This window comes from Solea senegalensis, linkage group LG2 (genome assembly GCF_019176455.1).
Source record: "Solea senegalensis isolate Sse05_10M linkage group LG2, IFAPA_SoseM_1, whole genome shotgun sequence".
Taxonomy (NCBI): domain Eukaryota; kingdom Metazoa; phylum Chordata; class Actinopteri; order Pleuronectiformes; family Soleidae; genus Solea; species Solea senegalensis.
The window spans coordinates 33,107,049-33,127,364 of NC_058022.1; the positions used below are offsets into that span (position 1 = coordinate 33,107,049).

Genomic DNA, 20,316 nt, shown 5'->3' on the forward strand with positions numbered 1-20,316 from the left:
GCTTCCAGCGCTGTGTAGAAATTCAATGCTGGCTCCACTGGAAATGAGCCAGGATGTTAACACTGTTGACATTAGCAGTGTAGGCGTACCAGGCAGGGGAGGGGACGGCCATGTGTGTGTGTGTGTGTGTGTGTCAAAATCCCTCTGGCTGTATTCAACGTTTGTCTCTGTGACCCAGGACTACTTACTGACAATGTACTATACCTCATTTCAATGCTAATGTGCTGTTGTGGGTATTTTTCAGCAGTGGCACTGCGATTTATTATGATTCAGCTTACCTGAGCGGCACCAGTTAATCCCATAGATCCCCGCAGAGCTGATGTGCACAGAGGTCATGGAGATAGTGTTTAAATAGACTCTGCCTTCCTACGTTATCCCAATGGGACGACCACATATAGGCGCGCGTAGACGCCGGTAACAGGTTTCCTCCGTTTCTTGGCGGCACATCTGCTGTGTGGTGGCGAGGCGAAGATCACATGTGTAATTAAGACTGTACATGTTTCTTTCTTTTTTTAGGACGTGTTTTTATTGTCTGGAGGCCGTTGAGAGGGCTTCTAAGCAGGATTTCAGTCAGGGAAATAGTATTAAAAAGCCTCTAGCTGTTTGCTTTAATGCATGTGTAGCTACTAGAAAAGCAGCAACAACAACAGTATACAATCTGAGAAAGGCAACACATCTGCAAAGATGCTTTCTTACACTTTTTTTGTGATTAATCCCACAGCACCACTGTGTCGCGTTGCGGCCCCCGGCGCCGTCAGAACGTCTACTGGAGGCGATTCCTCAGCGGCCACGTTTCATATTCATCCCCCCCCTCGAGCAAACGTGGTTCTCCAACTTTTTGTACCACCCCCCGAGAAAATAAAGTATAATACCGTGGAATAAGTACAGCACCAAATTCAGATACAGACATTTCACAGGAGGCAGATGTATTCCTAATGATATCGTTTAACTGTTTTTCAGCCGCGCCGTGTGAAAAAGTCGCACTGGAGCTGTCAATGGGAGATGTTGTCGAACCTGCGAACACAGTTTTTCGTGCAAAAATCCTCATTCTTCTCCCTCTTTCTCTTTCTTTGCAGACAACACTGAACCTCGACGCGCAGATGGAAAATCCCGAGGCGAGCACTAAGTCCAAGCGCTAAGTATGTTTTGCAACTCGTTCCACAAGTGAGGAGCCACAGAGGAGATCAGTCTGTCCTGTTTGGCTCGACTCGCGCGCGGGGACGGCAGTGCCAGGGCGGGATTCCGTAGTGGCAAGACTGTGGCCAAGAACGAGCGCAGACTAGTGTCAAGTATATAAATGAGAGCGCAGAGACGCAGGCCTCGCGTTGTACGCAAACATGAGTGACTTGGATTAGATTCTCGCTGCCTTGTGCGACCAGTGCAGGTGGATGAGCACTCGGAGTGACGTGTGCACTTTGAGGCTGATGCCATGAGTCAGGGTTTGACACAGGTTGCTACTATTTAAAAACAAAATCAGATTAAAGTTCAATTGAAGCTATTTATTCGTTTCGAGGTGCGGGAATAGATAGAAAATACAACTGCAGCTCAGTATTCATAACATCACGGTTGTTCTTTTTTTAAATTCCTGCTCCGAGCACAGTATTTTATACTCATTTCGAAGATATAATGAGATAAAAAAAAAAACAACTGCTAATTGTCAATATGGGTGAAAGCTTCTGCTTCAAAATTGACCTGTTAGGAAAAGATAGGGATGCAGAGCAGCAAAAAAAACATCCCCCCTCCTCGTCCTCCTCCTCCACCACTGCATAGTTTCTTCTATTTTTTCACACTCCCCCCAAAACAGACACTCGAGCTCACCTCGCCCCCCTCTCCGTTGCCCTAAGATGTGCCGACACTTGTTGTCAGTGCCTGCGTCTTGTGTTTATTCGCCTTTTTGTGTGATATTATTTCTTCCCAAATCTTACAGAGTGCTCCAAAATACAAAAAATAGGAAAAGGAAAGGATGAGCCAATCTTTTTTCTGCAGCTGTGCCATGACTGGAGTGTGTGTGTGTGTGTGTGCGTGCCTCAGCTGGGCCGGCTGGACTGTGAATTGAACATTCGCCGCTGGAAACACACACATCATATATGAGTGATTGATAGTGTTGGTGCATGAGAGTTTAAAAAAAACAAACACCATTATCTTCTTACAAATAAGATAATTTGCTCTCTCGTCATCCTCCTCTTCCTCACATATACTTCACACACTGGTAGAGTGAAATTAAGTGAAGATGGAGCGCAAGATAAGGTGACTATAATTATTATTATCATTATTTCATTACCTATGCAAAATTCCTTCACGTAAACTGGTATATAGAGTAGAACAGTAATTCTGATTTTCCTTCGAGTACCACCAAAGTAAGCTCACGTACCACTGGTGGTACACGTACCGCAGTTTTAGAACCACGGGTGTGCGATACAGGCAAGATCTTTCAACAGAAATTGAATGCAAAACCACTAAAAATACTGTTCTAGGGAGGGTTCTCTGTGTTTTATGCTACAGTATACCTGAACTTCACTTTCACGGTGACCATATGAACATATTGATTTATGACATTAAAACACGGAGCGTATCGCAGACTATCGGAAACATTCCAGCGGTTTCCAAAAGCTGAGAAGTTGCGCGTCAAAGCCAACGTGTGGTTATTACGGGAATTTCACTTGCGCTGTTGCAGGAAGACGGCGAATCAGCGTCTTTGTCGCCAGAGAGGAGAGAGTTGGTAAAACACCTGCACATAAGTTTCCATTTTTTTGGCCTGTCTCTCAAACACATGTTATTTTAAACATGTTTTATACTGTTTAAATTTTACATTTAACATGCAAAATCTGGTGTTAATTTTAAATAACTGCCAGATGTTGGAAGTTATTCTACAAAAATGGCTAAAAGCATTTTCTAACCCTTTTATGGTTAAAATAAGCAAAAAAGAAAAAAAATCCAGATGGATATTTTGAGGCTTCGGCGTAAAAAGGGTTAAACCTTCACAACCACAAGATTTGGGGGAAATTTTTGGATGCAAATGTAATGACTACAAATAATGTCCTTTGAGGACATTACGAGGAAAATGGATCATTTGGTACAAAATGCTTACATAATGCATGTGTTGTCTTCAAACGCGTGCACACAATTCAGCATATATAACATTTCCATGAATAATAATGAACTGGAAAGTCTCACAGTCGTCTAGTGTTTCAAGATGGCGGATCCTGTTTCTAGTCTTTAGAATTTGGAATTTCTCAATGTCATAGTAGCTGCAAGAAACGGTGATAACAGTTCAGAGACTGACATGATTACACATAATTATTATACTATCTGATCAGGCAGTCAAGACCTTCCATGCAGAGAGCTGGTGGCTCACTCTGCGTTCCCGAATTATCTGCCAACGCTAATCATTACGTCTCATTTCAAGTTTTATTTTTGAAAGGACACATTTGTCAAACGTTCCACATAAATGGTAAATAATAGCTCAGCCCGTCTTTGTGGCATTATTGTAAGAAAGGCTCCTTCTCAGTGCTTTATCTTCAGCGTCGACAGAGATGAAAAAGGTGATGTCGAGGTGAGCGCTGCCACTGAGAGAGACAGACAGCCTCTGTTTGAGTCAGTTTTAATCACACTCGTAGTACGTCCAGCAGCCACCGCTTACGCCGAGGAACACCAGGAGAACAAGCAGGCGAGATGAATACCAACCGGGGTTTGATGTCCGTGATTGCAGATCAGTACAGATAAAGTTATTGTCGGGAGGATAAAAGAGCGCTAGCCAAGACTTAGACTCTCTTTAATAAATCAAAACCCTCTAAATTATTCATTCACATCATTTTTCTGTTCAAGCTCTTGTTTCCTATCACTTTTCTACCACTCGGTGTCCTTGTGGAACACACCGACATCTCTGCTGTCACGCGTTGTTCTCACTTTATTAGGACGTCCACATTGATACTGGGTAATACCTCCTTTGGCGACTGTGGAAACGGGGGGTCCTGTGATTGGATCAAGTGGACAGAATCTTCACACGGACAGACTGCGATTAGTTTGGCTCCCCGCGATTCTGTACACAAACCACACAGTAGGTTCTTTTGTAATGTTTAGAACAGGATAATTGTCAAATTCAAGGTGATACCGATCCGATACTTAATATAAAAACCACTAGAAACTTCAAAATAAATCAAAATAAAAAGTAGCGTGTTTGAAATGATAGCTTCATAATGAATACAAGACATCAGACTATTCTTTCTTGTCCTCCAGTTATAAATAAAATTCTCAGGATGAAAGACTTGATTTGGACTCCTGACGAAAGACTCGAGGCTTGACTTGGAAATGACTTCTCTGCTGTCCACAGAACTGCCTCTCCCTGGATAGTCTATTACATCCTGTAGCACATGAGAAATACACATATGTACATGAGGCACCAGTGACGATGTCACAATCACAGTCACTGTGATGACTTCTTTCTCTTTTTTTTCTTACATCATCCCTATGCTTTTTTGCATTTTATGCTGCTGTATGATCACAGCGAAGTGGAGGGGATTTTGGTGCATGTTTGGCCAGGTTTGAGTCTGTCAAGGGTGAGTAAAAATAATGATAGCTTGCACAGTTTACTTTAGAGATGTACTGAATTTAACATTCCCTGCTCTAAAATGCTCACGTTGTAAAGTGAAACATGTAAAAAAAAAAAAAATGCAACATCCATAGATAGATAGATGGATAGTGACACACTGCATGCCTGAGGCTCTTTCATCAAGTGTCATCCTTCATGACACCATGCTCTATCTGCTGTGTTACTTAACCTGCTGCCTGCTGCTTCTTAAATGTAACCACAGTGACATCTACTGGCTAAATAGAGAATTGCCACACAGACCAATTCTGCCCAAAGCAGTTCAACACGTCAAGTACAATAACTGGAGGTCATGTGAGGGTGCCATGTCCAATTTCGGGGGAAATAATTAGATTTTTGCAATGAACTGTCAATATTCATGATTCAGAATTGACTAGTATGTTTATGTTAAGTTTTCTGGATCTAATTGCAAAAGTTTTGAAGCGTCTTTATACATTAAATATTAATTTATTTTTATACGTTTTGGGCTTTTTCAAATATCATTGCACCCTGTTCTGTTAAGAGGTTAAATAACATGTGTCTTTAGAAAATGTTGTTTGGTGCTTTTCTGTCTTCTATAATGGCTCCACGTCTCCAGCAGGGGCGCTAGTTGTCCCTGTGTGCTCGTGTGCGACTTGTAAAGAAAATACCACAGAACCATCTGTGTTGTGCGCATGCGCGTTGATTGTTATTGTTTTGGCCGGCCTGTGCTGTCATCCCAGGAAATGGTAAGAAAACACACACACACACACACACGGACTGTCGTCACTCCGCGCGTGTACACATGGAACCAAACTGCACTTTTCATTTCTCTTAAAGCAACATAGCTTTAACCATATGACGTAAATGGAGCAGGCGATCGTTTTAAGCGTCGTTTTCATCCTTTTTTTTCTTCGAAGTGAGAAAGACTTCGCTTCAATGCGGTGCAACTGTCTTGAGACTCCTTTCTCCGTGGTCAAACTATCTGACGCTGAATTTTCAAACGCCCTCCGCTAAAACGCCTGCGTTGCAATGCGTCAAGCGGATGTGTAAGGACATCGATATCCGTTTTTCAAAATAAAACCGGATGTCTGAGTGCACGTTTGAAGGAAGATTTATGAATTGGAAAAAATAATGAAAATCCTCACAGCTGTAATTCAGAGACCTAATAACTGGATATTTCTAAAAGTTGAACTGGATAGACTGAATATCAGACATTTTTACTGCACAGTATGGGACTTTTAAAGTATAAAGAAAAAAGAAATATCCCTTTTATTTGTGAACTCGCTGATAAGATAAATATTTCCCTAATCCAGCAGTGAGTTTTTTGGCACAAATCTGCCTCCTGTGGAAAGTGACTTTGCTCGGCCTATTTACACTATTGTGTTTTAACTTTGGTGGATAACGGTGTTACTTTGAGAGCTCAATATTTTCTCAGGTGGTGCTTAGCAGAGAAGGTTTGAGAGCCACTGCTCCAGAAATGTCCCATTTTTCATTTTCATAAATGAAAGAAGAAATATCTCAAAGTGGGTTTCAGACAGTTTTGATATTTTGCTCAGTAGGAATGGATCAACCTCTGACTGAGAAGGATTATAAAAAGCTGTACGAATAACTGATGAACGCACAGAGTTGTTTTGAACTGGTAATGTTCTCATTGATCCTCATCCCTGTATCCCGCAGTGAAGTCTCTCCGATGGAGCGCGCGTGTGAGCAGGTCTGTGGCGCTGATGAAGATGAGGCGGGAGGAGCCAACGGTCGAGCCATGCTCTGGTCCATCCAGGAGGCTCTGGAGAGGCAGACCCTGCAGATCGGAACCTCGGCCTGCGGCGCCACGGCCGTGGTGGACGCGCTGAAGGCCCTCGGCGTGGACGTGGCCCCCGAGGAGGCCGATCGCTGCGTCCAAACTCGCCTGAGGAGGATTGAGTCGCCTCTGCCTGACTATCTGCTGTCCCGGAGTGAAGCAGGTAAATGAGCCAAAAACTACGCCTGAAGGTGCAACTTGTCACTGTTCACAACCTTGCACGTGTGCTATTAAGCTTCCAGCTTTTGCTGGTAAAAGATGATATAACATTCTCACTTTTGCTCTGAGGAAACATTTTTTTGTGGCTTAATGAGAAGAGCCCTTCAGTTAAAAGTTGCAGTGAGATCATATTTTAGCTGGTTCCTTTGGAATATCTCACTAATATTCTGCATAACAAAGTCTGGCAAAATTCGATTAAAAAACACACACATTTCTAATGTTTTCTCTTCAGTTTATGATTCTTTTTTAAATTAGCCCAGAGCTGTTCTATCTTCAGATTGTACTCTTTCAAATTTCAATCATCATTTGTGTCACCGTATCACCTCTGTCGCACCACAGAGTAAACACACCGTTATTCCTCAATAACACCACCTTTTTTTCAAGTATTTAATGTATGTAGTTTGCATTAAAACACAGTAGAACCATTGCCTGGTGACATCACAGATAATGGAATATCAAAGGATGACTTTGTGTCGCTGAATGTTTGAATGTTAAAAGTGGCTTCACATGTGGCAAAGGAGCAGCTGAAATGACTTAGGTAGAGTGGATGGAGGAGGGACTGAGTGGAGCCCGAGGAGTAGGGAATGGCACCACTGCTCCTTTTTGTGGGCAACTTCCATTGGAGGGTTTCTGGGTTTGCTCAACTGGGAAAAGACCTGGTTTTAGCCAGGACTCACTGAAGCGACTAAATATCCCAGAAGGAGCTGGAGAATGTGTTTCTGGGGAAAGCATCACCGGGAAACACCGCCGCTTATCCCGCTGCCCTCCCAAGTCCTGACCCAGCATAAGCAGGTGACGGTTGAATATGTGAACTGGGCTCCATGGGAAATCATATTTCAGCTGTCACGGATGTGTTAACCGGAAGTCGAACTGTACCAGTCTCGCTCCTATCAGTGCTGCTGGTCGCGCCGATTTATAAAAGTACCCTCGTTGAATTAGACAAAGGCTTTCATGTCACTCAGAGGAGAAAACTGCAGTTGACCTTTTCAGCTCCGTGACCGCTTCTATATTGACATTTAAGGTGTTTGATTGAAGCCGTCATCCTGCCCATGTATAATCAATGACCTTAAGAATAGAAAAATATGCTGTTTTTGTTGCGATAAAGCAATAAAAGTCTGATTTTAGGCGCGACGCACGCTCAGCTCATCGCGGGAGCAGTGGAGGCCAGTAAAGGCAAGGTGACGGGTCGCTTCTTCCACCTTCACCCCCGGCGGCAGGTGAACCTCGTCCCCTGGCTCGCGCGCTGGCTCCGAAAGGGAGCCGTTCCCGTGGCAACCATGAACATGCAGCTGGCCGTACCCGAGGGAGACGAGGTGCCTGACGCGTGGCACCATCAGCTCATATTTGGGGTCGCACCCAACGCCGTTTTCATGACGAACCCGTTAGATGTCGGTGAGTAACGGGGAAGAAAACAATCCTCTGACATCACATCATCCAAAATCATGTTTATCTGACTAAATTCCTTGTAGTGAGCGAGGAGGAGGTGCACCAGAGACTCTGCAGTGAATCTGCGTTGCTGGTTCGTCGAGAAGACGTCCTGCAGCGATTGACGCCCGAGTCGTGTCTGTCCAGCTTCATAGAGAGTCAGACGGACCCGCGCTGGAAAGCTCTGGACGTTGAGGGTAACTCGAGGATGACGGTGTGGCTTTTAAGGCCCTGTATTTGGTCCAAGTATTTGGTTTTCTTCTGTATGGTCGTGTGTTACACTATCGCTTTTTCCATTATTGACAAGCAAAGCAGGTGTTTTTGGTGTCAGTTCATTAAAAAGGTTTGTTCGTTCATTACTTCCTCCGTCTGACACAGTTACTGAACTAAAATACGACTGAACAGGTTGTGATTTTGCTAAATACACAAGATGTTGAGATTTTAGACATTTTCCTTTGCTAAACGTTGGAGATTAACGCATATATTTCCCCCTGCTCAGGTCAGGTAAAACAAATGGTGCGAGAAGAGGAACAGGAACAAGAGGGTCCGGTGTTGACGCACATCAGGATCCCTGCGGCGTACAGCTCGGGCGTCACTCTCTTTGCCTTGCAGCAGTCACACCTTGGACAGGAACTTATCAACGCACCTGAGCTCCCTCCCTCTGCTGTGACTGGTCCGACGCACACGGACTTTTAGAAATAGAGGTGGAAATATGACATTTCAGGCAGCTAAAATAAGACGATGCATCATCTGTCAACTGTACTGCACTGTGAAAAGCGTTTGGACTCAACCGTGTTATTGTAAGGAGTGAACGTTGCTGTACTTTTGTGCCATTTTTACATTTTCTCTACTTGTACCTGTGAATTCCACTCTGGAATTCAGAAGGAAATATTGTACTTTCCACTCCACTATGTTTCATTTAAAGTTATAGTTCGCTAAAGATTTTTACAGTTGAAAATCATTTCCTGCAGAAAATGTTGCCCGAAAAGAGACCTTGGATAAAATATAAACGTCATGCTTCAGTGGATTTAGTCAATAACTTTTTAGAGTTTATCAAATTCCCAGCAAGACACGTCTTTGTCCTTCCCCTGAGGCCATAAGTGAATATCACAGCATATTAAACCAAACGAACCTTGTTTGGTTTAATACCTAAAAACATACCTTAATGTTAATTTAGCAGAGAACACCGACGACAAGCAGTGATCAGATCGTGTCCTGTGTTTATAAAGCATGGTGTGGGCTGAATATCTGCTTGACACTACTGCCGCCAAGTGGGTAAACTCAGTAGTGCAATGTCAGTCATTATTTATACATGTATAAAACATTTAAACAATAAAACCTCCTCTTGATTGAACAATCATATGGTGCTTAACCTGAATTTTAATGAATATACCGGTGGGTTTATTTTTCCTCAAGAAATGTCAGGTTTTCTAAAAAAGATACTTAATTAAATGTAAAACAAAGGGAAACATTTGAATTTCTTGTTGTTTATATTTTTAGTATGCTAATATCACGCTGTATGTGCCCCCTGACCTAAGTTGAACTACGTTCCCTGTTTATTAAATTTGCTGCGACACAACCGACGTGGCTGTTCAACTACAACTCCCATGATGCACCGGGTCGTTACACAGTGAGGAAGTTGAGGAGGATCCCCAAAAGAGAGAGGGAGGGAAAAAAAAGTTTGAGGAGCAGAAAAAGGGGTAAGAAAAACAAACAAAGCAACACAAATGAAAGACGAAACTTGTTACCGAGCTATTGACTTTATCTTTGAGTTAGAGAAGTTGACGTGTAGCTTCGTTTCGCGCATCACTGATGAATTGAATCCACGTGGTCTCTATGTGTGTGTGTGTGTGTGACACTTTAGCATCCACGGTCACTGAGCAGACCGAGATCAGACTCTTCTGACTGCTGTCCTCAACTGGACTCGGGCTAATTCCAGCTTCTTTCGTACGCCAAAAACGCAAACAGGTGAGTGTTCATTTTCATCACAGCTTCATTCACGCGTGTGTTCATGTTGTTAAAGTTCTTCATAGTTGTTGTTGTTATTTTTTGACTTCTCTGACCAAAAAATATTGGATATCAATTATTAGACAGGACCTGTCATGTTATATTTCACTGTAGCTAAAATAATATAAGAAAACTTTACATTTACTTCACAGTCTTATGTTTTAGTCAATTGCAGTGCACCCATATGTAGTAGGTTATGCTAAAAGTACATTTTAAGTCATTAATTATGATGCATGTTGCTGTATAAATGGGGCTTTTGCTTCAATGGGCCTGTGAAAACATGCAGTGTCTCCTCTGGCTCATGTGTTTTGAATTGGAGTCACATGAGCAGGAGTGATTTCAATCAAAAGCAGTGATTTGCCTAATTGTGGAGCATGTGCGGCCACTAATGTGCAACACTCACCCTTTTGTACTATTATCTTGTTAACTCTGGAGGCAGCTTCCAGACCGTTCAGTTCTTTACTGCAGGAGACCTCGTGGTTACATTGTCGCACAAACCTCAAAGTTCAAATCACAGGTTACAGGTCAGCGTAGTTTGAACTCTGCCTTTACTTTATCTGTAGTATTTATACTATATAAAAGTGACGCACTTAACGGAATATACTATATTACAATTTGGGATAAAGGGGAGTTATTATTCCAGTTTAGTAAGTTGAGATCAGCCTCAAGGACACGGAAGTTATGCAAGTGATGAGATTGCATTGACGCAAATGTGTGTCATGAGGGGCTCTGTTGATTGCTGAGTGGATTCACACTGTGTGGTGATTCACATCTTAACTTTAGATAAGTGCAAATTCCTTTTTGTTTCTAACACAAAATCTCCTGAGAAAAAGTTAATTATTATTTAACACTGTCGCAAAAGGTGACAAGAAAAGCAAAATCAGCTCGTACTTGTGCGCATTTGCACGTGCAAATGATAGATGCAATATTTTCTTCACTTGAAATTGGTTTCCGAGGCTTCAGCGAGCAGTTGACTGTATTTCGCCCTGATAATGGTTTTGCTTTTCTATGCAAATGAGCCCCTGTTTTGAGTTCTTGTTGTCTGGCCCTGACTGGTGACCATGCCATTTAATTATTGACGGGTGTCTTTGTTCTAGTTGATTGGATCCTTGTTAGCGTGGCACTACGAGATAATATAAGACCCCGGGCCTCCGAAAAGGTCAGCGCTTACTCGCGGCTCAGCAGACTCCCTTTCGTTATAGGTCAGTCTCTGCGCGCATTTAATTGTTGCTTTGCACACGTTTGAAAGGCGCATCCTGCCGACTTTATATTTTGGAATCTCCTTGTTAAGGTGCCATGGCAGAGCGGGTGCTGGTGGTTGGCGGTGGAGGACGGGAGCACGCACTGGCCTGGAAGTTGGCCCAGTCGCCACAGATCCAGCAAGTGCTGGTGGCTCCGGGTAACGCGGGCACGGCCAGCTGTGGGAAGATCAGCAACTCTGGTAATGGAATAGAAAATGTATTGAAGCATTGAACCAACCAACTTTTAAGCTGGAAGTAAAATGTAAGCATTTCTGGCTGCAGTTTCACATGTATTAAGCATATAGGATGCATGTTTTCTCCTTACATAGGGGTCCCTTCAAAAACAATGCATTTGAATTGGAATGAAGGGCTTCTTTTTTTTTTTACATGCTTTAGCAGCAGAAGTACAGCTGTTTGTGACGACATTAACAACGGCTCTGCTTCGCTCCTGCGAGTCCAGAGCGGCGCGACAGTGAAGCAGCATGAACACTGAAAGTGAATGAGCTAAATGTCATCGTTACCTTAAGTGTTTACACCAGTCAGACTCCTGCTGGGACCTGTGAAACGGCTGCTGTGCAAAGGGCCCGTTGGATTGAGAAGTATGCCATGGTAATGCAGCTGCTGAGTGCTAATGAAGCCTAAACTGTTAACTTCTCCACGCAGAGGTGTCGGTGAGTAACCACGCCATCTTGGCTCAGTTCTGTAAGGATCATCACGTGGGGCTGGTTGTGGTCGGGCCTGAGGTGCCGCTGGCAGCCGGTAAGTCGAGGTCTTCTTTTTTTTTAGTCCCTGCTGTATCCCGTGTTGATCGTTTAATGTCTCTTTCAGGAATGGTCGATGACCTGACGGCGGCCGGAGTGCCGTGTTTTGGCCCTTCGGCCAAAGCGGCTCAGTTGGAGGCCAGCAAGAGCTTCTCCAAGGCTTTTATGGAGCGCCACGGTATCCCCACGGCCCGCTACGGCTCCTTCACCGACGCCAAGGAGGCCTGCAACTACATCCGCACGTCAGTACAGGGACACTTTTGTACCTCTTAGCCATAACAGAGGATGTAGTGTGCTCGGTCCACAGAAAATATTGTACGCTTTTGAGATTCCAAAACGGTGTGTTTCCTTGGTTTCTCCAGCGCTGACTTCCCTGCTCTGGTGGTGAAGGCCAGCGGCCTCGCAGCAGGAAAGGGAGTCATTGTTGCAAAGGACCAGGACGAGGCTTGTCAGGCTGTGATGGACATCATGAAGGTAAGGATGCAGATGTTTTCAGTGACGACGTACCATGGTTGGTGATTGCTTAAACTGCATGTAAAGCTTCTATAAGTGTTGTTTTTATCCAATTAAAGACTCATATCAGCTCAATAACATTGTTGCTCTGGCAGGACAAAGCTTTTGGAGCCGCTGGGGACACTGTGGTGGTTGAGGAGCTTCTGGAGGGAGAGGAAGTGTCTGTGAGTAAAACAGTGAAACTGATCAACGCGACATTTTTTTGCACCAACTCGGGCGTCGTCCTTACTGCTCGGCGCGCTCCTGTAGTGTCTGTGTTTCAGCGACGGCTCCTCCGTGTCTCCGATGCCTCCTGCTCAGGATCACAAGCGGCTGCGGGATGGCGACCTGGGTCCGAACACCGGTGGCATGGGCGCCTACTGCCCCACCCCGCAGGTACTGAGGAGATATTTAACTGTTAACGGAGCTAAAGAAAAAACACAAAGTTTTGACTGCATGCTGCTCTTCTAACGTGGCTTAGTCTCGATTCCCGTGCAGGTGAGTCAGGAGATGCTGCAGCAGATTAGAGAGACGGTCCTGCAGAAGACGGTGGACAGGATGAAGGAGGAGGGAACTCCTTATGTGGGCGAGTGCTCTCGTTTACCTCTCGCCTACATTTCTCTCATGCGTCTGTATTTGTCTTCAGGGTGATGAAGCCTCCCGTTTATTTCTTCTTCCAGGTGTGCTGTATGCAGGGCTGATGTTGACCAAAGACGGGCCCAAGACGCTCGAGTTCAACTGTCGCTTCGGCGACCCCGAGTGTCAGGTGAAGTTTCCTCAGCTGTCACCGCCTGCGTCATCTCCGAGTGTTCAATCACCGATTTACACTCGGCTCTTTGCTCCGTTACCAGGTGCTGCTGCCGCTGCTGAAGAGCGACCTGTACGAGGTGATCTTGAACACCATGAACGGCAAGCTGGCCTCCGACGCCCCCGTGTGGCACCAGGACAGCTCTGCGGTCACTGTGGTCATGGCCAGCCCTGGGTACCCCGGCTCCTACAAGAAAGGAGTGGAAATCACAGGTAGACAAGTTATCAAATTTAAAAAATGTTACCGTAGCATACGACTTTGTTTTCTTTCACCAGATGGATCTATCGTTTTGTCGATTATTTGTTTATTTCCGTTTTACTGAAATGACTGTTTTTCAACAGGTCTTTCTCAGGCTCAGGACACGGGGCTGCAGGTTTTCCATGCCGGCACAGCCTTAAAGGAAGGAGGAGGAGTGGTCTCCAGCGGCGGACGGGTCCTGACCGTCACGGCGGTCAGTTCATCCCTGGAAGCCGCCCTGCGATTAGCTAATCGGGGTGTGGCTGCCATCGGTTTCCCGGGCGCCGTGTATCGCCGTGACATCGGCCACCGGGCCATTGCCCACCTTAATCAGCACAGGTGTGTGTGTGAGAGTGTGACAGAGGGCTAAAGAAAGGGCGCACAATAACTAAAACGTTCCTTTTTTTTTCATACCGATAATTGTTTTTTTGTTTTGTCTTTTGTATTTTCTTCTATGTGTAGTTTATTTCTAAACTGTAAACAAATAATAAACATCCCTGTGGATTTACCTGTGTCTTAATTGTTTGTTTTTTTTAAATCCTGTTCCATGAGACGGATAAGTGATAAAAAAACAACCAAACTTCTGTGTCTCTGACAGAGGTCTGACCTACAAGGACAGCGGAGTGGACATTGCTGCCGGTAACAAGCTGGTGGAGATGATCAAGCCACTGGCTAAAGCGACGTCTCGCACCGGTAATTTCACCTTCGCGTACAAACGCCAACGGCTGCGGGAAGGTCGCAGTGTTGTATAGCAAACGGATAATAACATTATGATGAGAAATACACGCATAGGTGATTGGGTTTAATACTATTACGGTTTTATATATGTCTGACCCAGTGTGAGTTTTCTAAGCAGCTAAATTAAACCTTTGTTATACCAGTAGGAAACGCATTAATGTGTGTTTACCACTGACCCTGAATCCATCTTTAACACTTCAGAAAGAATAGAAAAAAGTAACTTGTTTTTTTTTTTTTTTTGTCCTATCAGGGTGTGATGCAGACCTGGGGGGCTTTGCTGGCCTCTTTGACCTCAAGGCAGCAGGATTCGTTGACCCAATCCTGGTTTCTGGGACAGATGGAGTGGGAACTAAGCTCAAGGTAGGACTTTGAAAAAAAAGTCCTACTTCAGTAATTTAACTGTTCACGTTATAATTGCGAAATTCCTGTGAGTGAGTGAATGTACTGAAACCAGTTCAAAAATCCTCACCAGTGTACAGTTGGTATTTGCATGCAGACGATTTTGTTTGATTACAAATAGACACTAAAAATGATCATTGTCGTCGTCAGATCGCCCAGGCTTGTGGGCAGCACGGTGGCCTGGGTCAGGACCTGGTTGCCATGTGTGTGAACGACGTGCTCGCTCAGGGCGCAGAGCCGCTCTTCTTCCTCGACTATTTCTCCTGCGGCAGTCTGGACGTGGCCGTTGCGGCGTCTGTGGTCGGTGGCATTGCTAAGGCCTGCGAGGCGGCGGGCTGTGCCTTACTGGGTGAGTTCCCAGTGACGCGATGACAAGACGAGATGAAATGCAAAGCTTTAATTTTGTCGTGGGAATGTCCAGGAGGAGAGACGGCAGAAATGCCCGGCGTTTACGCTGTCGGCGAGTACGACCTGGCCGGGTTCTGTGTCGGAGCGGTGGAGCGTGGCGCCCTGCTGCCCAGGCTTGGGGACATCGCAGAGGGTGACCTGCTGATCGGAGTGGCCTCATCTGGAGTCCACAGCAACGGTTTCAGTCTGGTCCGTAAAGTGCTCGAGAAAGCCCACCTCAGCTACAGCTCCCCTGCTCCCTTTGGCAACACGGGACAGACTCTTGGTAAGTCACGTTCCGAACCTTTTTCCCGTCCCGAGGCTTTTAATCATCAGCAGAACTCTTCTGCCTTCAGGTGACGTTCTGCTCACGCCGACAAAGATCTACAGCCGCCTCCTCCTGCCCATCCTGCGCGGCGGCGCCGTGAAAGCGTACGCTCACGTCACAGGGGGAGGACTCCTGGAAAACATCCCTCGGGTGCTGCCGCAGGGGCTGGCGGTAGATTTAGGTACATTTACGTGCAACATAAGCATAAATAAAATATATATTTGCCTTTGGCCATCTATTTTAGGAATGATTCTTGTTCCTTAGATGCATCTCGCTGGAGCATCCCTCCAGTGTTTTCCTGGCTCCACAAGGAGGGGGCGCTGAGCGAAGAGGAGATGGCCCGCACCTTCAACTGCGGCCTGGGGGCGGTGCTAGTGGTCGCGCCGCTGGACGCTCAGAGGGTTCTGCGCCAGCTTCAAGCCCACGAGGAGGCCTGGATTGTGGGCTCACTGGCCCACAAGCTGCCAGGTCAGACACTGGACCCCTGGAACAGTTGTTACTGTAGTAAGTATGTGGCATCTCAGTGATGCTGTGTGTGTTTTAATGCAGGAGGAGAAGCTGTGTTGGTCCGTAACCTGAGCAATAGCCTGCTGAATGCAGGATCAGTCGCACGGGGAGAGAAGGGGGTCGAGCAAGAAAACAACGGCGACACCAGCACGCCACGCAAGAGGACAAGAGTGGCTGTTCTCATCTCGGGCACAGGTATACTCTAAATGAAAAGTAGTTTGATAGATGGTAGGTTTTGTTTATTTTCCTTGTGCAGCGTCTAAATAAGTACTCTGTGTCCCAGGCACCAATCTTCAGGCTCTGATAGAGCAGGCCAAACACCCATCGAGCGCGGCAGAGATTGTTGTCGTCATCTCCAACAGGCCGGGAGTTCAGGGCCTAAAGAGAGCGTCACTGGCTGGTATTCAGACACGGGTAATATATATATATATATATATAAAAAAGTAAGTTTCTTAACTGAAGGAAAATCACTGGGCTGGAAACACTACATTGTGTGTGTGTGTGTGTGTGTGTGATCTCAAATAGGTGGTTGACCACAAACTGTACGGGAGCCGCTCAGAGTTTGACAGCACCATCGACCGCGTGCTAGAAGAGTTCAGGGTGGAGCTGGTGTGTCTGGCCGGGTTCATGAGGATCCTCACAGGAACATTTGTCAAGAAGTGGAACGGTATTCTAAACTTGCAACATCATCGTATGTCGCGTGATGGTACTTTATTTATTTTTTTTACACCAAGTCTTTGGCTGTTCCAGGAAAGCTGCTGAACATCCATCCGTCCCTGCTGCCATCTTTCAAGGGCGTTAATGCCCAGAAGCAGGCTCTGCAGGCCCGGGTGCGGATTACCGGCTGCACGGTCCACTTTGTTGCAGTAAGTGTGACGTACCGAGTAAATACCAGGCGTCAAACCGACGGCAGCTGTGTTATTTATTCTTTTGTGTGAACCCTGTGTTTAGGAGGAGGTGGACGCAGGTGCCATCATCGTGCAGGAGGCAGTGCCCGTACTGAGCGGCGACACAGAGGAGAGCCTGTGCGACAGAATCAGAGAGGCCGAGCATCGAGCCTTCCCCGCCGCCCTGGAGCTGGTGGCCGGCGGCGCCGTCGAGCTCGGCGAGGACGGACACATCGCGTGGAAGTCGCAGAGTTAAATGTAACACTTTATTCCATAGATCTCATCTCGCTGTGAACAATTAACAATACATTCTGTAATGGAACGTCTTCAGATTGTTGGGTCCGGTTCAGTTCATTGGATGGTACAAGTTTTTAGATAAAATAGGGAACATTTAATTCGAAGCGTCTTACTTGAAAGTGAAAGTACATTCCATTAATTCCTTGTATGAAATGGCACCTTTATGTCTGCACTGTAAAGCATGATGTCTGACTTGTAACACTGTCCATAACTTGTAAGTAAATGATGAATGAATGAATGAATGTCTCTGCTGTAAACATGTTGAACGTCCTCATCGGTGGCAGTTTATGTTCCCTTCCTGTGGAAGCGCAGAACAGACAGTCTCTCATTCCTTGCCCTTGTCGACAAGCACGATTCTCCCGTCAAGCCGTAGTTGCCCAGCGAACGGATTATTTCCTCTGGTGAGAAAGTCAAGAAAAATGTTAAATGTCGAGATCTCTCGCACTTGGAAACTATTTCCAAAAGACATCCCACCTGGATCGTTCTCCGCGACGGCGATGAGGTAGAACAAGCCGTCGGCGGACAGCAGCTGTGACACCAAGGGCAGAAATCTGTCGGTCACTTCTCGTCCTCGCTTCCCGCCTGCCCAGGCGGCCTCTATGCCTCTGCTGCCAACCTGAGGAAGCCGTTGGAGTAAAAAAATGATTATTATTATTATTATCACAACAGGACAGCACAAAGCAAACACACCTCTTCTGATGGTGTCACCACGTAGGGAGGGTTAAACAGGAGGACATCTACTTTGCCTCTAAGCTGGGGCAGAAGACACTCCACCTAAAGTAGGAGAAGGAAATGAAGTACATTTATATAATTTTGGTTTTCACACAATCCGCGTGCTGTAAACGTCAAAGTCTCACCAGGTCTGTGACGACGGGCTGTAGTGAAACCCTGTTGCAAGACGCCGTCTCTTTTGTGCACTGTGCCGCCTCAGGGTTCACATCTGTGCAACTGCGAGAATAACGCACAAGCACATCATTTTTAAATGGCTGCATTTTAGTACACGTGACACAAGTGAAGGAACGTGGGAGTCGCTCACATGTACAAGGCCGAGGGTCCGACAATCGATGCCAGGAATGCAGACACCACCCCGGAGCCGCTGCCAACCTCCACGCACACGGACGGACTGGAGAAAGAAACTGAGTTAGAAACGGTCACAGGTCACTTCCTGGTAAACGGAGGAAACGGGATGTATGGTAAAGTGTTTGGACATTTTGTTGGTGAACAACTGCAATTAACTTTATTATTATTATAAAGATAATTTTGAATATTCATAGTTAGTTTTTGATTTATAATAATGACATTTTATGGACAAAAGTATTTGGATTGTAATGACCAACTCAAATACATATACAGTACTTTTCTATGGAATTGGTTCCTTGGGAATTTGTCAGATGGAAGTACAGCATTGTCCAAGTAGTGATTGAAGCGCCCAGATTCAATAATTAACAGGCGTGCCCAAATACTTTAGTCCATTTAGTTTATGTACAGCATCATTTTGAAAAGATAGCTATAATATGTACTGTGTTTTCATTTGAATATCTTTAACTGGGGGGAACTGAAGATGTCGTTACTTGTGTAATATTATTCAGGACATTTTAACTAAATGTCATAATGTGCATATCTGAAATGTTCTTTTGACAAGCTGTGCGTGCGTGAACCTCAGCAGCTGGAGCTTCTGAGCGTCTTTCTCCAGCGCGTCCATCAGCAGGAACGAGTCCTCCGCAGGCTCGTAGACGTCCCGGAAGTGTCCTCGTCCCGCGTGAGAGTACAGCGGCGTGGGGTAACTCATGTTAGCTTCCCGGCTGCAGCCCTGCAAACGCGTTCCCGGCGTGCGTCACCATTCACACGTAAATATAACTACACAGAGGTGGTGGTGGTGGTTGTTGTTGTTGTTGTTTCCTGCTGGGTTGACTTTAACTCCAAGAATAGCGATTAATATTCTCCATAACGCGACACAAACCAACGCTTTCGCTAGCTCAGTTTACTTCCGGTGCACAATGTGACGTAATTGAACTGCTTCTTTGCCATGTTTGGGTCACTGCTTCCTCTAAATATAACACGATTTGGTGTGAGTCGCTAGCAAATAGTTTGTTTTGTGTGGTTTATGAGCCTATTCAGCTTGTTGTTGTGTAAGGTATTGACACATTACCAAGACCCTGTTACCTTATTACTCAGATGCAGTTTCAAAGAGCTTTTTGACTGTTTCCAGTTTCCACAATAACGACTTTGTCATGCAAGATTTCAACCTAACTTTTAGTCACATAAGAAAAAATTCTCAAGACAATACCTCCTTGTGTCTGACGACTTGGGTTAAATTCCAGAAATGCACATGGACTTTTTAGAACCTATTTAAGAGCTTTAAGTCAATGTCAGGCAAACAGAGCTATTCCAAATTAAAGCCCAGTTTTTTGGTCCATCTTTAAGAAAAAAGGTTGGGAACCACTGCCATAGGTGTGTGTGGGTGTTTGAAGACCAAAGCAATCCATCTCAGATCATGAACTGAACACCACTCTGTAATCACAGTGCTGCTGCGTTGATTTGACAATAGTGATAAAACATAATCCTATTTTTACAACATACTATCTACTTTATTATTATTTTTTCGAAACAATTCGAAAAAAACTATTTATTTAGACATTGCTCAGCCTTGTGTCCCAAAATGATGTAAGGATCACCGCCTGCCTCAAAGATAGGCAACACATATGGATGCCTCACTCTGATTTACTTTCATGGTACAGAAGTGGAGATAAAAGAAATCTATCTTTACAACACACTGAATTTGTTCATTTGTATTGTAAATAAAATAAAGAGGATAAACATTAGATTTGCAACTAACAATGGTTTTCAAAATTGATTAATCTGTGGATTATTAGTATGGGAGGAGTATTTGTTTGGTCCGTAAAATGTTGATTGCTGTTTCCCAAATCTCGAAATGACGATGTTCTCAGGTGCCTTGCTTTGACCAAAGACTAACATTTTTTTTGTCCTCTGGGCCACTAACTGTCTGTTTTGGAAAGCTAAGCAGACGTAAAATTAACCTTTTAAAGTGAAAGAGAAATAACTTGTTATAAATTGAGGGCTGGGTGAAATTGTCTTATATATTCTCCTTTTACCCGTTTGCTGCCCAAGTCTAATATAATCGAATTCTAACACATCCGATTCCGGGTTAAAAAATATATTGGGACTACTTTTTTTCTCACAGAGTGACACATTAACTT

General features: G+C 44.9%; 3 protein-coding genes across 8 annotated transcripts; 2 read left to right on the forward strand and 1 right to left on the reverse strand.

Moving 5' to 3' along the window:
• Positions 1 to 1,076: 1,076 nt before the first annotated feature.
• On the forward strand, positions 1,077 to 9,024 carry LOC122760320. 4 transcript variants are annotated; one of them, XM_044015442.1, is made up of 5 exons: positions 1,077 to 1,139; positions 6,245 to 6,528; positions 7,710 to 7,976; positions 8,054 to 8,206; positions 8,509 to 9,024. In XM_044015442.1, exons 2-5 carry the CDS (start codon positions 6,258 to 6,260, stop codon positions 8,703 to 8,705), a joined length of 888 nt encoding a protein of 295 aa, XP_043871377.1. In that variant the 5' UTR covers positions 1,077 to 1,139; positions 6,245 to 6,257; the 3' UTR covers positions 8,706 to 9,024. The 4 variants fall into 4 exon arrangements, with proteins under 4 accessions (XP_043871377.1, XP_043871368.1, XP_043871357.1 ...); XM_044015433.1 differs by lacking the exon at positions 1,077 to 1,139 and adding an exon at positions 2,973 to 5,313; XM_044015422.1 differs by lacking the exon at positions 1,077 to 1,139 and adding an exon at positions 5,321 to 5,613.
• Positions 9,025 to 9,049: 25 nt separating this feature from the next.
• On the forward strand, positions 9,050 to 17,336 carry gart (phosphoribosylglycinamide formyltransferase). Of its 2 annotated transcripts, XM_044015378.1 has the most exons (24): positions 9,050 to 9,709; positions 9,874 to 9,977; positions 11,114 to 11,218; positions 11,308 to 11,457; positions 11,921 to 12,016; positions 12,086 to 12,260; positions 12,381 to 12,492; positions 12,627 to 12,695; positions 12,781 to 12,906; positions 13,009 to 13,096; positions 13,191 to 13,276; positions 13,362 to 13,530; positions 13,660 to 13,894; positions 14,154 to 14,248; positions 14,544 to 14,653; positions 14,843 to 15,041; positions 15,114 to 15,365; positions 15,436 to 15,588; positions 15,672 to 15,875; positions 15,957 to 16,109; positions 16,198 to 16,328; positions 16,440 to 16,581; positions 16,665 to 16,780; positions 16,866 to 17,336. In XM_044015378.1, exons 4-24 carry the CDS (start codon positions 11,313 to 11,315, stop codon positions 17,055 to 17,057), a joined length of 3,048 nt encoding a protein of 1,015 aa, XP_043871313.1. In that variant the 5' UTR covers positions 9,050 to 9,709; positions 9,874 to 9,977; positions 11,114 to 11,218; positions 11,308 to 11,312; the 3' UTR covers positions 17,058 to 17,336. The 2 variants fall into 2 exon arrangements, with proteins under 2 accessions (XP_043871313.1, XP_043871307.1); XM_044015372.1 differs by lacking the exon at positions 11,114 to 11,218.
• On the reverse strand, positions 17,054 to 20,308 carry n6amt1 (N-6 adenine-specific DNA methyltransferase 1). 2 transcript variants are annotated; one of them, XM_044015455.1, is made up of 6 exons: positions 18,757 to 20,308; positions 18,135 to 18,221; positions 17,956 to 18,046; positions 17,789 to 17,872; positions 17,573 to 17,714; positions 17,054 to 17,496 (listed from the first exon to the last, which is right to left on the reverse strand). In XM_044015455.1, the coding sequence occupies exons 1-6, from the start codon at positions 18,885 to 18,887 to the stop codon at positions 17,384 to 17,386; spliced, it is 648 nt and encodes a 215-aa protein (XP_043871390.1). In that variant the 5' UTR covers positions 18,888 to 20,308; the 3' UTR covers positions 17,054 to 17,383. The 2 variants fall into 2 exon arrangements, with proteins under 2 accessions (XP_043871390.1, XP_043871398.1); XM_044015463.1 differs by lacking the exon at positions 17,789 to 17,872.
• Between the last annotated feature and the right edge of the window lie 8 nt (positions 20,309 to 20,316).

What these genes read in the sequence shown, in the direction of transcription:
- LOC122760320 (XM_044015415.1), top strand. Translation starts at nt 6,180, where the DNA reads ATGAACGCACAGAGTTGTTTTGAACTGGTAATGTTCTCATTGATCCTC. An exon ending in GCTGTCCCGGAGTGAAGCAG is followed by an intron (nt 6,529 to 7,709) that starts GTAAATGAGCCA and finishes GTCTGATTTTAG; the next exon opens with GCGCGACGCACGCTCAGCTC. An exon ending in GAAAGCTCTGGACGTTGAGG is followed by an intron (nt 8,207 to 8,508) that starts GTAACTCGAGGA and finishes CCCCCTGCTCAG; the next exon opens with GTCAGGTAAAACAAATGGTG.
- gart (XM_044015378.1), top strand. Translation starts at nt 11,313, where the DNA reads ATGGCAGAGCGGGTGCTGGTGGTTGGCGGTGGAGGACGGGAGCACGCA. An exon ending in GAAAGGAGTGGAAATCACAG is followed by an intron (nt 13,531 to 13,659) that starts GTAGACAAGTTA and finishes GTTTTTCAACAG; the next exon opens with GTCTTTCTCAGGCTCAGGAC. An exon ending in GGGGCTGGCGGTAGATTTAG is followed by an intron (nt 15,589 to 15,671) that starts GTACATTTACGT and finishes CTTGTTCCTTAG; the next exon opens with ATGCATCTCGCTGGAGCATC.
- n6amt1 (XM_044015455.1), bottom strand. Translation starts at nt 18,887, where the DNA reads ATGAGTTACCCCACGCCGCTGTACTCTCACGCGGGACGAGGACACTTC. An exon ending in CAGAAGCTCCAGCTGCTGAG is followed by an intron (nt 18,222 to 18,756) that starts GTTCACGCACGC and finishes TTCTTTCTCCAG; the next exon opens with TCCGTCCGTGTGCGTGGAGG. An exon ending in CGTCGCGGAGAACGATCCAG is followed by an intron (nt 17,497 to 17,572) that starts GTGGGATGTCTT and finishes CTTTCTCACCAG; the next exon opens with AGGAAATAATCCGTTCGCTG.